Here is a 16750-nt window from a genome sequence, read left to right as displayed (position 1 = left end):
TGCAGGACGTACGCGCACATGCAAACACGACGTGGCTAGCAGACGATGCAGGGAGCAATCCACACTAGGCGCGCTTCAGCCAGTAGCCGCCAGGCAGCGACTCTGCTCGATCTCGCGGCCAATAGGAGACAGCATGGCAAGTATAGAAACATTTTGAGTCAAGAGAATACGAGAAAATAAACTTTGAAATCTGCGACATCGCATTGACATTCATGTTTTGGTGTGAAATTGAATTGAACTTCAACCTTAGATCTTTTTTAATAATGGAGGTATGATCGTGAACAATAGAGTCCACAAAGAATGAAAACTTATTTAATGTCACACTTTAGCGTTTCTTGAAGGACAGATACTACATTCTCTTCATCGTGCACATTACGTATCACTTGCAGCTGACCATTGCTAACTGTTTCATAACAGAACTTCTTTCTGCAATGAAATCATTGACGTTGCAAAGCTGGACACTGTGTTTCTGTGCACATGAAAAGAGAAACTGATCTCGGTGTGCAATTTTCTTTCATACAAAAAAGTTTTGTGAACAAACAGTACAACATTGTACAAATCTCTCTCTTTATTGGTACACTTTGCTGTTTCCAAGTGTCACCTGGCAATGCTGGCTTCATCTCCAGCCGATCCCTTCTTGACGATCACTGCGCACCAGTTACCCTGATCATGATATTCGGTCTCGATGCAGCCTGGGGCCACGCTTTCAAGCAATTCTCGAAGTTCTCCCTGCTGGAACAAGTGGTAGTACCTGGCAAATGAACAAAACTAGTCAGGACAGTGCAAAAACGAGTGCAGGCAGGCATGCCGGTAATGTGGTATGCATTACCAGTTCAAAGGCATACGTAGACATGGGTAAAGAATGCTTCCAAGTCTTACAGAAAGCCCATGTAGTGACCAGCGAGCCTCACACCAACATTGGGCAAAAACTGGGACACAATTTATACGCCTGTTAGACGGGTACGTATACGCTTCGTGAAAGTGCTTTGCCATTATGTGGTGTTATTCGCAGGCTGTCGAAGGAAAAGCTTAGTGCCTGGAACTGGATACAGGTTCGTTACGCGCTTTCATGCGCTTTGTAATCTTAATATCTTGCAAATCTAAAGCTCCTTTTTCTCATTATGTAGTAATTGTGGTCTCATTATTCTCGCATACTGCATCGCTTCGAGTGACTAGAGTGTGCTAGAACTTCATCAGTGTTGTCCACAGGCTGTCGCATAGAAAGGTTCAGTACCCAAATATGGATACAGCTTCTTTAACCCGTCCACGCAGTTTGTACCGCTCCCATTGAAGATGAGCTGGGCTCGTCCACGCTGAAACAACCATTTGGGAGGCACCACAGTTAAGCTTTCCTGATTCATTTTGCCGAGTTCTCTTTGGCTTGAACAGATGGCACAGTAAAAAAATTAAAAACATGCCCAAAGCTTGCATTTTCGCCGAGAAAGGACTTGATTCTAGTAACCGAAACGAGAAAATGGCATCCTCCTCTGTGCACAAGCGGCATGCACGTGCACTGGCAGCAGCTTCGTTTAGAAAAAAAAAAAAAAGGAAAAAAACACTTGTTTGCTGAAGTTTTATGGAATAAAGAATGTCGGTTCTCCTGCGAGTGTGGCAGCAACCACACGGAGCAGCATATTTTCTCTAAATCATCGCATTCGGACGACAAGCACATCTCAACGTATAGGTAGGCAGTAGACACTGATAGATGTAAACAAAACCCCACTGGTGCATCCAAGGTTTTCTTTTTTCTTTTTTTTTTCATGGGCTCCCTTGTCCCTGCGCTTTATTTTTGAAATTTCAGAGAGACATTTTCGGCACTGAAGACTGGTGAAGTTTGGGCACTTTCTATGGTGCAGTACCGTGAAGCCAATCCTCTCATATTTTCAGATAAATATATACTATTGCTTGCATCACCTGAATAAAGAGCCTTTAGTTTTTTTTAGTTGTTTCAAGACACGTAAAATCAAGTAGGCAAATAAAAAAATCGGTATTTTTGTATTGTTTTTGTCCAAGAATGTCTGTAGGGAAAGTGTTAAAATTAGTATTCTTTTATAATCTTAATACCTCTCAGCTTTGTGAAAGGTTGCCTCCTCTATTCTTGTACACATTAACACTATTCTTGTACACATTAACAACAAAAGCAGCTCATCTCGCTGACTTGGATAACAGAACAAGCAAAAAGTTAGATGAGCAGTCAGAGGGTAAAACTGGCTTATCGAAAAGTCCCAGAGGCAAGTCGAATGACTGTTCACCTGTAATGGGTCTCCTGTGTACTCTTGGAATGCCAGGGCACCAGCATGTCACGGGCCTGAAACTGAGTCCGGTTGCAGTGCACAGGTAGTGGTGCACTCTCCAGAGACTCCACAGGTCCACTGCAGTCCACCGCAGCTGCTTTGTTAGGGTTGAGGTATTTCGATGGCGCATCTTTTTCGTCGCCGCCGGGGCTGTTCTGCTCCAAGGCCCAGACGTAGACGAGGGCACGTCCGTTGTGCCGTAGAACTCTCAGGATTTCGTGCACTGCTGCCTGTCGACGCTCCTATTTAGTTTCAGTGAGGAAAAATATCAAGTGTGGGGATTTAGCAGTGAACGTGACTGAGATGTTCGCACTACCATAGGCATGCATGTAGGGGAGGCGCCCCCCCCACCCTCAGTCAATGAGGGGAGGGGGGGGGCGAACATTCCTTAACTCAATCGTACCTGTACTGTCATTGTTTAAACTGCAGGATTACGGGCATGCAGGTTTTTGACTAACGGAGGGTAAGGACCCCTGATCCTGCATTCCAAGAGCTGTTTTCTTCCCACCTTTGTCCCTGGAAAGTCGGGGACTAAAGGCAGGCCACTCTGAGATGCACATGACCACTTCATTTTCATTTTCGCATCTATTGCAAAGCCTTGTTTTCTTTCGAACTCGGCCAATATGGGGGGGCACTGTGCTGAAACTTTGCGGCCCTCCCTGCACATGCTCATGAGTGCTACCTTCAATTAGCTTGATAGCCGACGTAATCCAAGCGTGATTCTACATTAGCCGCCTCTAGTTGACATCAGCGCACAGTGCAGGTAACATGCAAGTAAGCCACAAGCTATCCATCCGATTCGCAAACTGTCACACTTTTTTTAACTTCACACCTCCCAACGTTGAGTCTTCTCGTCGATGAATGACTAGAAGACTCAACCGAGCATCCTTTCTGAAGATTTCAGGCAGGCAGGACTAATGCACAATTGTCTTGATATCTGCAACATTGTGATGATGTCACTGGAGGCACGACATAGCCACAATATCTAAAAAAGAAATATTTGATATTACGTATTTACTACACACATTTAGTCACATTTTGGTCAAGTGCAAAGAGTCTTCAGGGTAAGCTACCGTCCCAAACCGATGTTTCATTTCTATTGCGCCCATTCGGTCAATGTGTGCATGCAGAAAAAGACCTTAGCATGAAACCGTGTTGAACAATGAAATAAATATTAGATTTACTTACTACGGTAGACAAATGATGTAGCACTGCTATGCTGATGCAGGCATCAAAGACGTCCTTTCTAAATGGCATCTGCAACGTGTCAGCTTGAAGAACTTCCAGTCCTCGGTGCTGACAAATGTCGCAAAACCGTTGGCTGCGGTCGAAACCAAGCTTCATAAAGAAAAAGAAAGTATGAGGACATCTATTTACATTATTTTGACTTCAGGCAAGCACCAACCATGGCAAGTGCATAGAAAGATAAAAGATAATGAAAGCATTTTGTACGTGGTTGGAAAAAGACACGTATATCGGCCAGCCATGAATAGCCTTGTTGATTTTGTACATACAAAAGGGTTTGAGCATATAATTTCATAATTGGTCGGCTACACGAATTTGCATATTTGTACTTTCAACATCTTGTGCACAAGACACTGTTTTCAGCTTACTATGTTTCATTCGAAATAAACAGTTGCAAGTAAGCACCCATGTTTTATTGTTTTCTTAGCTGGCCTGCATCTTAATGCTCCGTTTTTTTTGTTAAGACTAATGCCAATCAATATTTATTTCCCCATAAAAAATATGTTTGTAGGACACTCATTCAGAAAGAGGCCAATAGCACATGGCTGAAAAGGGACCCCCCAGTTAGACTGAGTCCTTTTTTGCAGTACGTCGCATGCTCTAATCAGCATTAAGTTGTACAACGAAGGTCGACAGAAGTATGTTTTATGCTTCCCTGAAAAATTTGTGAAATACACTTTCTTGAGCTCTAGCAAAAACACCGTAAACCATAGAACATTACCGTATATTCTTGTGTATAGCCCGCTCCCGCAAGTCATCCGCACACCCCACCAAAAACCACACAAATATTAAAAGAAAAAAAAAACGTGTATTGATGTGAAGCCGCCTTTCTTGCATTACCATGCACCAGTGCAATGAAGCCAACTTGCGTATCGAAACTCGCACCTTGACTTCAGCTCTGAATTTTCTTAATATTTTGTGCAAGTTAGAAGCGAGGAAATATGGTATCTCATATTTCATTGCTTTCGGCACTCCAACTAATACGCTTCACAAAATAGCAGCAAAACATACCTTGTTACGTTGCTTTCATATGGAGTTGTGTGTTGAAAATCGAACACTTCAATTCTTAAATGTGTCGTTCTTTTTCTGCACTCTAGGCTCCAAATAAGTACAATTCTTCTCCCAACGAAAATAAGGCTTGTGGCAGAAAAAGCGACACAAGCGTCTGCCACACAGCTGCGGGGCAATTTACAGTTGAACCCCCTTATAAGAGACACAAATGTGCTTACATCAAAATAAGGGTTGGCCAGAAAATGAGAACATGGTACCCTGATTTTAAGACACCCCTCACATAAGGGACAAGGACAGATCCCCAGTGCGTGTCTCTTATCAAGGAGTTCAACTGTATTACATGAAGTGCACTGAAACGGCTTCGATAAACAAAGCTTCAAGAGGGATTAACCTTTATGAGCTTGCCATGATGTGTGAGGTACTTTCCGTTGCCGCAGCCAGCATCGAGCAAGAGCGAACCCTGTTCCAAAGAATCCAGGAACTCTGCAACCATGGGCCACTGCTTGTATCTGGTGTCGCTGAACTGCTCTGCTATATTTTCATATACCTGCATGCACAAGACGCTACGGCTTCAGTCTGCATGATGCCAGTTCTCAGGCCAAAGCCTTAAGCATCAACTTTTAAAAGCGGAGCTGTTTAAGCTCTTCGTTCCGCCATTTCACGTGACCAGAAAACTATCATCATCATGAACAACCTCCACCTTACAGCTGTGGCTAGCATGGGCAATGCAATAACTCGACCAGCGCGCGCACCCTTCATCCTCTTCTTCTTCATAAATAAATACAGTTGGCTCTTGGCAACGTACATTCGAGAAATGAGGATAGTTATGGTACACCTTTCTGAATCTCCTATTATTTTGGTGAATAATAAGGCCTGTGGCCAGCACACTTATTGAGGTTCACATGATGGATGTGCAACTTAGGTGTTTCTTCAATGTGTATGCCTTCTGAAGAAAACAATAGAAGTGCAGAACAGATAAGAGAAAAGAGAGAAAACAGATGGGAACAGAGAGAGAGGACATTGCTAATTAAGACCGTGCTAATTAGGGTAGTGCTAATTAACACCATGTTACTTAAGGGCTTGCTAATAATCTACGTGAGCCACAAGCTCCGCTATTAGTCCAGCCTTGCACCACTAATGTAAGCTGCCCACAGAAGGTTGAACAGAAGGATGTTTACACTACAATGGCTTGGGCTGATAGGGACATAATAATAATAGGTCCATACAACACTGCGCAAGGATGGAAAACAAGAACAGGGCAAACAGTGCCAATTATCAATGACTGAATTCTTTATTAGGAAGTGAGGACGAATAAACACTCGAGAAACACCGGCACACTACTGAGCATGACCAAAGGGGCGCGAGACAACTTCAAGATAGCTGCAATGTAGATTTCACCAGAATTTTTCGCATTTAAGGTATATTGACTCTGCATCCATCAACACCACAGGAAGCGGTGCTGTTTGTCTCCCTCTTTGTGCACTGTTCCCATTATAAAAAAATATTTCACCTTGTAGACGTGCTCCGTTTCTAGTCTCAGGGCGCTTGCATTGTCCTGGTTCCTGCAATACAGCATCGACAACCAATACCTAAGCTTCGTCTACTTGGAAGGGTCTTTGTGGACTAGTGCTTTTTGAGAAGCAGCTTCAGCTCTGTGCATCCATTTCAAAAAACATGAAGCGCCGCTCTTATTTGGGCATCACTCAACGGATTTAAAATGAAATTCGTTGCACTTGAAAAACAGAAAGAATAAGCCTACCAACAGTTCAAAGCAGATTTTTAAAATTATGATTATTATTATTCATTTTCTTCAAATAACTAACCAAAAATCGGAAGAGCTAAAACCAAATAAGCGACAAGCTTGGAACCCTATAACACTGCAATGAAGACAGTATAATGAGAGCTAACGACATGTTTTGATAAGCATGCAATCAAGTGTAAAGACCCTGTCACTTGACCAACCTCCACAATTGTATCTATGTACTCAGAATGGCAACTTACCCAAAACGATGAGAGTCGCAAAGCAAGGCGCTCCCTGCAAAAAATTGTGAAATGGTTACCACAGACGTATGCACGTAAACTGGATTAATGCAATATGCTCTGCAATGCTGTGAGGCCACTTTTTAAAAGCGAAATACTTCCTCCATTTATTCTGATAGCTTTATTTTAATATCTGTTTTATTCCGATCTCAATTATTGCCAGTTTCTATGGGGACAACACTTTCCAACTTGTGGCAGGTTCGTTTTGTTGAGAAAAGATTATTACGTTCATCACATTTGTAATCGCCAAGTGCCAATCTCATTCAGAGATTCCAGGTAATTTGTACGTATACACAACTGATATAGATACGGACTAAGCGTAACATTTACACCAGAGACGCAAAGAAATGTACAAAAATTTAAGTGATCTCTCACACTCACAGCAGAATAAATTTAATTACCCAACAAGACATGGAGAGCCCTGGAGTGTACGTACAGTTGGCATCAAAAGTTTAGATGCCACTAGGTCTGAGAAAACTTTGAATTTCCCGGCAATATGTGACTGTATTCGGTTGAACTGCACAGTACATGTTAGTGCGACTTAGAGAAGGCCAGAAATATAAATTCGAGGTTGCTTGCCGAAGCAACGGGAATATTCAGCTTTTTCGCGTGTTTCATGGTCCATAAACTTTTGATGCTGACTGTACACTTTGCCTGAATTCACGCATTGACGTTTTACATTAACGTTTTTGCCATGACGTGAAATTTCAGCAACAAAACTTGAACTAAGCGAGTGATTACTGGACACATGCAATGCCCGAGAATACCGACTGTCACTGTATGCAGCTACGTGCATGGGCTGGAATTAAAGGTTAAACAACAAGTGAAAAAAAAAATTACATAACAGTATGCATACCTAGAAGTGTAGCATTAGTGTTAAGCTGTAAGCTACAAGTATACAGGCTAGATTCTAAGGAGAAGGCAAGCACACAAGGAGGAGGCAGGAAGTTAGACGCGCAGATGAGATTAAGAAGTCTGCTTGGATAATGTGGCTGCAGCAAGCACAGGACCGGGTTAATTGGAAACACATGGGGGAAGCCTTTGCCCTGCAGTGGGCGTACACAGGCTGATGATGATGAAGCTACAAGAAGATGTGAAGCTGTGACATTGGAAGGTGACACTTACCACATCTGCAGCTTCCTTTTCGTATGTGCCTGAACGTGTACGAAATCCGGATGCCGCGCTGAGAAAGGGTTATACCGTTGTTTGAGCCGTTGGATCTTGGAACAACGTCGAACTTGCGTGATGCAATCCTGTATGCAAAAATAGTGTCGCATAAGTACTCGGTCTCATCGGTTTTGAAGGGTCCCTTGGTGCTGTACTAAGGCATTTGCTACATCATTCTTTCCCAGAGTAGCCAGGGTGCTGAAATGATCTTTCCCGCAACGTCACTCTTGCCACATGCCCTTTGACCCTCGCAGAAAATGTAATTAACCATCTTTCACGCAAAAATTATGTGAAAAATTCATGTAATGTGTTCAGGTATACAGGTATACATAGGAATACAGTTTAACCCACTTATGTATAACAATGCTCAAGTGCCACGAAAATTTGATTGTTATAACTGATAATTGCTATAAACGGGTTACATGAAAAAAAAGCAAAATAGGGGGATGGCAGGCTGTTGTGAGAAAACTATAATATCGGATGAGATATGCAACAGACATCAGTGACAAGGATGACAAAGCTGCCTATTTTTCGGAGATGTTCGAAAATTCGAATGCTTTCATGGGACTGCTACAAGCCCCATAGAGCCAATGTATGACAGCGTCTGAAGTTTCGGACGCTGCAACCCTTCGAAGTCTCAACTTTTTACTCAAATTGCATGCTTTAACCACCGCTCCCCTGCTGTAGCGGAGTTCAAAAGTCAGCTTTGCCGCAATGCCACAACGCTTGGCGGTGAAGCATACTACAAATCCAAAGGGGCGCTGTTGGGGTTGTGGGCGGGAGTTCAGCAGCTTGAATTTCTCGTTTTCTTCTTTCTTTTCAAGAATTTCGCGTTCCATTACCTTTCGGCACGGATTGTTATAACCGATAATACAGCATGCGGGCATTGCTGTAAGTGGGTTATTTGGTTGGTTGGTTGGTCGGTTGCGAAACTTTATTGAGGCCCTGCAAGGCGCACGTTAGCGCGCAGCTGGCGACTCCCACGTTGGGACCATCAGGCCAAGCCTGGCAGCCTCTCCGTGGGCCACCATAGAAAACATACAAAAGTTGATGGTGCAGCAGCTTCTCATTGTTATAAACCATATATATTGTTAAAACCGGTATCGTTATAAGTGGGTTCGACCATAAATACACGTACTCATGGGGCATAGATTCAGATGGCATGGCACACTGCAGCTGACCAAAACGAAAACAAACTTACAGCAAAGATTAAGCGAAGGAACAACATAAAGCAAACATAAGAACACCTATTGAAGAGCAACGTTGCGCTAGGAAAGCAACGCAAAAAGCACGCCCTTCGGATCACAATTTGGTAACCGTTTTTACTCACCCATGAGACCACACGTAGCGGCTGTCGGCAGACAGAATCAGCACACTGCGAGGAGGCAGCACCCGAGCGACTTGACGGCCATCGGGGTGCCGGAAGTTCATCACAACTGGGGAGCCTAGGCTGAGAAGCACAATGTCGTCGTCAAAGGATTCGTGGCTGTCGACGTGGGGAGGGATTCCTGGGAAAGTAGGAAATATAGTATGTGCGTGGTGCGTTACATGCAAGAGCATATCTCAGCGTGTACTGCAACATGAAGACTGCAACAATGCCGGTGCAGGACATTTAGATACATCGGACTTGAAGGACTGTATCCCCTTCAGTGGCGGTGGCTACGTTTGTGTATGCAACTTGTTTATGATAGTTGTGTCAACTTGCGGCCAAAAGAGACCAAGATACGCTGCTCATTAGACGAACTGAACCTTCTGCATAGTCAATATGTCTAGACTTAACCTCAGTGTGCTGCGAATGACTGTATAGCCAATCACTTTGGCGAAGCCACTATGATGTTCGACGGGTCGTTAGACATGCAGCATTCCAGAAGCAAAGTAAAAAGTATTACTTTTCTTTTCTCGAAGTGAATGCGACCAAAAACTAATTGCACACGCATTTGGAGCCTACGATTTCATTCTTTTTATGTCAAAATGGAACGTGAGTGACTGCAGAATAATTACGTGTGTATTTAATTACATGCTAATTACAATTATTGAAACTCACACAAAACAACACATTACTTCATTTTCTTGCTTGGAATGTAGTATTGAGTGCCTTAGAATTAGGCTATATGAATTTGACACATACGTAGACAGCGCATAATAATTCGCACATGAAGGGGGCATAGTTTGCTGTAGTTGTATGTAATAAATGGCTCAGAGAGGTTCTCTTCTTCGAGGGGCTCATTTCTTTGTTAGGCACAACCAGGTAAATCCAACATACAATTAGCATAGGGGCCATTAATTGTTGTCTTTAACTGTAGCGTAGTAATAATGACATAAATTGAAACGAATTGAACGAAAGATCACCCTTTCCATTGGTGGAATCCGAACCCACAACCACCTATGGAAAGGATGATTTTTCATCCACTTCAACTCATTTCAGTTGGCCTCATTATTACTATAAGCTACAGTTAAAGACAATAATTATAGGCCCCTATGCTGATTGTCTGTTAGATTCACTTGGTCCAGAGAGATTCTGTTACTTTAGGTCCACCTGAAGATTCGGCGCTTACGAAAGGCACTTTATAGCGTAGTAGCTCCCTCAAGCATGCGGGAGAGTACGTATTGGAGGAAATATCTGTTACAATGAGCCCCAGAACGTACGAAATGTAATTTTTGAACAAGTGACGAGACGTTCGTGGGTGAAAAGTTTGCGTGCGCACAGTAAATGGGGACAACACAGAAAGGAACAACATACACCAGCGTAAACTAACAACTGTTGAAAGTTGACGCTGGTCTATGTCGTCCCTTTCCGTGTTGTCCCCATTACGTGCAAAATTTTTCACCGGGAATTCAAATGCAACTGGTCTGCCTTTCTGTTTTATGGCATAACGTCTTCTGTGAACTGTGCTGAGTTGAATTCATGTAACAGAGTACAGTAAAACCGCATTGTAATGTTTCTTAGTCGCGGGACAACAGAAAAATTCAGGAGCTCTCCCTCTACCAGGAAAACGGGGGGGGGGGGGGGGGGGGGGGGGGCAAGCGAATTTGCCGTATGCGTGCCTGACATGCTACTTTTCTTTCTTTCTTTCTGTCGCATTGCGCAATGCTCCCTCCTCATTGTTGCCTTCCTGCATGCCGGGAATTCGACTTTCACCCGTGCGCTTAGCAGCCCAAAACTTTAGTTGCTACAGGCAACAACCGTGGCGGTCACGCATTCATATCCAGATGTGGCAACGTGAAATGACAAGTCACCTCGATAAAAGATCAGATTGCCATATCAGAAATGGCCGATCGCCGACAAGACCACGATCGAGACAGCATCAATTATTGGAAAACAGCGCATACAAATACACATACGACTGGCGCACCTTCAAGGGCCGCGTTTCTGTATACTCGCCGGTATTTTGCTTACCATGCCACTGCCACCGAAATCTGTAACTCATAACAAGCTTCACTCGAAAAAAGAAAGCCAATCTGGAAATAAGCAACGTCCCATAACAACTGCGTGAAACGACTCTGAAACAGGTCTAACATTACAGAGCTTAAGTGCCGAATAAATATAACAAACGAGAACACATCAACCAGGTTTTGCCGCGCGCTTTGCAAATGGGCGCTGCAATGTTTGGCTTCCGGGTGTGAACGAAAGTGTTACCTTGTCCGGGGAGGTAGCGTGTCACGGTCAGCTGGTCGGGTAGTCGGTTCAAGTGACCGGCAGCAACAAGCCGTTCCAGGAACGGCACACATTCGTCGGGAACACTTTCGGACAGTGGCGCGTCTTTCTGCACACCCTGAAGGCTGTAGTCGAAGGCGTACCCAAAATGGCGCACTTCCCGCTGACGAAGAGCTGCAGAAAAAGGGCACAAATGCGAGGCTTAAAAAAGACGTTAGCAGTTAAAATTTTTTTTTTTTTGCTTCCTTACAAAAAGGTTGGTACGCAAGCATGTCTTCACAAAAAATTGTAACCACTGCATGAGTACTGAGGCCACTAGAGGAATAGATGCGTCTTGATCATTGTTATGACAAGTACAATGTTGTTAGGAGCAATATCTGAATATCGCTTGAGCTGTGACAAAACACAAATCACCATGCTGTCTCAGCTTGACGTCGGAGGTCAACTCTCTGTATTGTCATATCAGAAACAAGAAGAAGCTGTTTCAGATTTTTTATTTTTCTTGGATTACACCAAGAAAGCTCCAAGAGCTCTGGGATTGTTAACAATACCTTTTAAATGTGATAGCACTTATCTGTGCACATGCACACCCGTTTTTAAGCAATATTCAGTGTCTGGAAGGAAATTCTCTGTGCAACAATTTTCATTCCACCACGCCAGACTACACAAATGATCGCTGCCACCGGCTGCAGATCTAGGCCACCAGTGAGAGAGGGAGGATACGCTTTGCTTGCGTGTCGAGACTTCTGTTTCTCACAGCGCAACACAACTGCATCAATGTTTCATGACATGACAGCACGCCACTTGGTTTCAGTAAGGTGGAACACCAGGCAAGTTGGTAGAGCTTCGTTGTGGCTACAGCACAACTTTTTTACCTTTTTGAATTACTGATAGTCTGTTGTGTTCGCCTAGTGCTCGGATTGGTCATGTTTGGTGCGTTGAATATGTGTGGTTCATTCAATAAACTTCAGTTGATGGTCAGCGCCGTGTTGCATCCGTTTGTTTGCCTTTCGTCTGTGTCTATTGCATTGTAGCCACAATGAAACACTCAGTTTAATCACGCAGACAATTCACCACATGAACTCCATGGAGTCTCACCTTTCGACTCTTCTGGGTCACCCCACATTATCAGTTGTGCCAGGACAGTCTCTTCATGCTCGTTGATGGCATCTTTGATAAGCTTCAATCCTTGCGGCAGGTTACTGTCATCAAAAAGGTTGCTGCACGTGTTCGCGCTGATGCTTGGCGCTGTTGGCGTATCGAAAATATAAGGGGAGAGAAATAAGAGAACGTAAGTATGCAACTACAGGACGAAACTCTATGCCTACGTTACGTTTGCGTCATAACTTAAGTTTTGATAACATACAGAAGCGCAACAGCTATGGTCGGAACAAATGATCTTGTTAGTTCACGTTGTCCTCCAACTTTCAGAGAACGTAGCATCATCGCAAAACACGCAGATTTTGTCACACTTGAGATAGGTTAAGATATAAAAAAAGAAATTATGTCTTCAGAACATTCTTAAATGAGCACCCCACAATCGCTCTCCTAGACAAGGAGCTTGAATACCTTCAACTGCTGAGATAATAAGATAATGCCTATCTGCGAATCAATTTGCTTTCTGTTTCACTGTCGACGAAAACTGGAGTCATGCCCTACCAAGAAGCCTAACTGTACACTACCACCCTTCTACATCATGCACAACGACAACCACTTTTCTTTTCCCGCTAGAGCTGGTCCTCAGGGTGTCGGGATGGTTTAATAATAATAATGCTGAGGAGTGTCGCAAGCTCTCCAAGACCTTTACTACGAATAGCCAAGAGCGGCAGAAATGTATTCGCGGTGACACCACCAGTTCTGCGTCCACGTTCCTTCCTGGAGCGCTCGTATGGCTCTCGGTCCCTACCACTGCACCTGGCCTCTCTTCCAAACTACTGCCCAAATGCGAAGGCCCCTACCGTGTCGTCGAACGCACATCCCCGGTGAACTACCTCATCGAACCCACCGACCCATCTTGGTGGAGCACCTCCACCAAATTGTCAAGACGTTTATTAACGGGCACTCAGCGACGGCGCACGGCAGCGACAGTCAAAGCGGGGCCGATTCTCTGCACGAGGGGCGTGCTCTCAGAGAAGAGAACGACCCATTGGAAGGCGCTCGACAGGACGACCCATTACTGAGTAGGAATGCTTCGCTACAATAACAATATCTGAGGTTTTACGTGCCCAAACCACGATATGATTATGAGGCATGCCGTAGTGCAGGGCTCCAGAAATTTAGACCATCTGGCGTTCTTTCAACGTCCACTGACATCACACAGCACACGGGCCTCTAGCATTTCGTCTCCAACAAAATGTGACCGCCGTGGCCGGGATCAAACCCGCGGCTTTTGGGTCAGCAGCCGAGCGCCGTAACCGCTATACCGCTGAAACGAATGTGGTAGTTCAATGATTGGTGCCTTGAGCTACTGCAATAACCCAGCTTCTTGTAGCACGTTATTAATGGCCGTTCGTTGCAGGAGACCAACCTCGTTCGATGAATGAAGGAAACACGGGGTCTTTGGAAAATGATGGGACGTTGTTGCTCAGATAATTGGCCGCAGCAGCACTTGAGTCCATGTTCTCAAATACTACTACGGCAAATGGCTGACCGGGAATTAGTAGAATGTCTTGTATGCTGCCGTAGCAGTGAAGATCGCTGTAGATGGCCTCATAGCTCCCGCCACAAACCATTCCGCAGTTGTTGAGCACCAAAAACTGGAAAACACGGTGAAAAGAAACAAAAATACAAATATTTAGCTAAATCACATTGGCGAGCTGGTTGGTTAGCATCCGTAATAGAGTAAAAAAAGAAGGGGAATTTTAAGGGCTCGTTTTTCTTTGTTAGACACAACATTAATGAGAACTAACAGACAATCAAGAAAGGAAAGTATAAGGGACATCAATTGTAGTAACTATGATATCAATGTGAAGAAATTAAAGTGGACTAAAAGATAACTTGTCACCAGCAGAGACCGAACCGGCAACCTTCGAATATACATAATCATATTCGAATAATGCCTTCGATGCTCATACATCGGATGTGCTATTCGAAGGTTGCAGGTTCGCTCCCTGCTGGTGACAAGTTTATTTATTTATTTATTTTATTTAGTACATACTGCAGACCACATTGTGGTCCTTGCAGGACGGGCATACATAATTGTACACAAAACTAAATATATACATATGTATATACATACACACATACACATACAAATATATACACATATATAAATGCCTATACATACATATTCAAAAGAACGTAACAGAATTGCGATAGAATGCACATAAAAAAGGTACAGAAAAGTACATGTCACCCAGATCGTCACAAGTTCTACGGTGCGGGCAGAGAATTCCATTCTGAAATGGTCCGTGGAAAAAAGGAAAACTTATACGTGTCTGTCCTAGCATAGATAGGTGTTAATGCATCAGAGCGATGGTGCCGTGTTTGCCTTGTGGAAAGAGGGCTTACATAAAGGGAAGGATCGAGGGTGAACTTGTGGTCAATTAGATTATGTAAAAAATCCAAGCGGTACTTCTGTCTTCTTGATTCAAGAGAAGGAATCTCATTAGCCAACATTAGCTGTGACGGGGAGTCCGAACGTTTGTATTTCGAATAAATAAAACGAACCGATTTTCTTTGTATTCTCTCAAGTTTGTTGATATTGAGCTTAGTGTACGGGTCCCATGCTACGCAGGCATATTCTAGTTTTGGGCGGATATAGGTTAGGTAGGCGAGTAACTTAACGTTTGAAGGAGAATTTCTAAGTTTGTGTCGCAGATAAGCTAGTTTGCGGAATGCAGCAGAGCATGTGTTCTCAATATGAAGGTTCCAAGAGAGATTGGCAGTAAAGGTTACGCCAAGGTATTTATAGCTATCAACTTGTTTTAATGGGACAGACGCCATTTTGTACACGTGATCGAGGGGAAGTTGTCTTTTTATCCACTTTAATTTCTTCACACTTATGTCATGTTTACTACAATTGACGTCCCCTATACTTTCCTTGGCTTGATTGTCTGCTGGTTGTCATTAATAATACAGTAAGCGCGACTTTGCAAGGACGCAGAAAGAAAACGGATACGGACACAGTGCTACTTTCAACTGAGATTCAACGGCTTTGTCCTTATCCGTTTTCCTTCTACGTCCCTGTCAAGTCGCGTTCGCTCACTCTATCACAGATATTTAGCTAAGAAGAAATTTTCTTTCTCGGCAACTGCTTCAACCATTTTCATAAGGTTTGCCATGCTGTATGGAAAATTTATAATCAACTCATTGTAGGAAGCAAATTTTCCTTTTTTTATTTAAATTTAGGGCGTCAAGTTCTAATTTTCATAAACTCCAGTATTTTAGAAAACTGTACTACAATGTTTAAGAGGAAGGGAGGAGTTCATGGGTATGTGGACGCTCGATCTCACAATCAATCGTCGAAATTGCTCAAGGGAACAATTCGACAAGTCAAAATGTTGTTAATGCGTTCGCTCTTGCAACATCCCTTGGTGACAAGTAGAAACTTTCGCTCCTAGTAAAGTGTAGAAAAGTCAGCATATTAATACATCTAAAGATTACGATATTGATGTATGACACACTGTCTGAAATGTACCATTGGCAGTTAAAATCGGTGTCACACGGTTACTTTCGATCGCGATCAGGGCCGATCCGGAGGAGATCGCGATTGTCTCGATCCCAATCAGGCCTGATCGCGATTAAAGGTGTCCGTATAGCAGCACCTGATTCGGCTCAAGCCTAATCCAGATCATCCCTGATTGCGATCACAAGTGTCCCTGTGACACCGGCATATACTAAGAGGATTAGTGTGGGTTTGGAGCTTCATTTGTAATCACCCTCGTGGGATGGTCGCATACGTCGACGCCGATGCTTTCGCGGATTATCCGGGCACATCTCGCTACTTTTCGACGAGCTTTGCGCTCCGATTTGGTTAACTTTAACTTCGAAACCGCTTCTTCGGTCAAAACATCATCAATCTCGCGTGCTGCCATAACAACACTCTAACAACTTTGTGGGCGCCGCCATGTTGGCCTTAGTTGCCACGACAACAATTTCTTTCGCTAAACTCTGAATATAAAACAATAAAAACTTCACTTGCGAGTACAACCATAGCCATGTCCTGTCTTCTTCTCGCCATTTTGTATTCGTTCTAGCGCTGCCTTTTACATTATAATTAACTCAAACCAACTCGCCCACCTATTTGGTATTCTGCTAACTAAACGCTTCAAGTTGTGGCCTCTGAGATTGGCTTTAGCAACGAGACAATGTCAATCTTGGAGGCCACGTTCAAGTG

The 16750-nt window shown here is 43.6% G+C and overlaps 1 protein-coding gene across 2 annotated transcripts; it reads right to left on the bottom strand.

Annotated features, from left to right (window-relative positions):
• Positions 1–550: 550 nt before the first annotated feature.
• On the bottom strand, positions 551–16494 carry LOC119400129 (alkylated DNA repair protein alkB homolog 8). Of its 2 annotated transcripts, none has more exons than XM_037667092.2 (12): positions 16293–16494; positions 13940–14168; positions 12511–12660; positions 11395–11586; positions 9088–9265; positions 7712–7843; positions 6552–6581; positions 6061–6112; positions 4942–5097; positions 3483–3632; positions 2253–2536; positions 551–751 (listed from the first exon to the last, which is right to left on the bottom strand). In XM_037667092.2, the coding sequence occupies exons 1-12, from the start codon at positions 16446–16448 to the stop codon at positions 598–600; spliced, it is 1863 nt and encodes a 620-aa protein (XP_037523020.1). In that variant the 5' UTR covers positions 16449–16494; the 3' UTR covers positions 551–597. The 2 variants fall into 2 exon arrangements, with proteins under 2 accessions (XP_037523020.1, XP_037523019.1); XM_037667091.2 differs by having other exon boundaries at positions 6552–6585; positions 7716–7843; positions 16293–16462.
• Positions 16495–16750: the final 256 nt, after the last annotated feature.

Source organism: Rhipicephalus sanguineus, chromosome 7 (genome assembly GCF_013339695.2).
Source record: "Rhipicephalus sanguineus isolate Rsan-2018 chromosome 7, BIME_Rsan_1.4, whole genome shotgun sequence".
Lineage (NCBI taxonomy): Eukaryota > Metazoa > Arthropoda > Arachnida > Ixodida > Ixodidae > Rhipicephalus > Rhipicephalus sanguineus.
The sequence above is the reverse complement of the archived record's forward strand: the minus strand, read 5'-3'. Positions and strand labels throughout refer to the sequence as shown.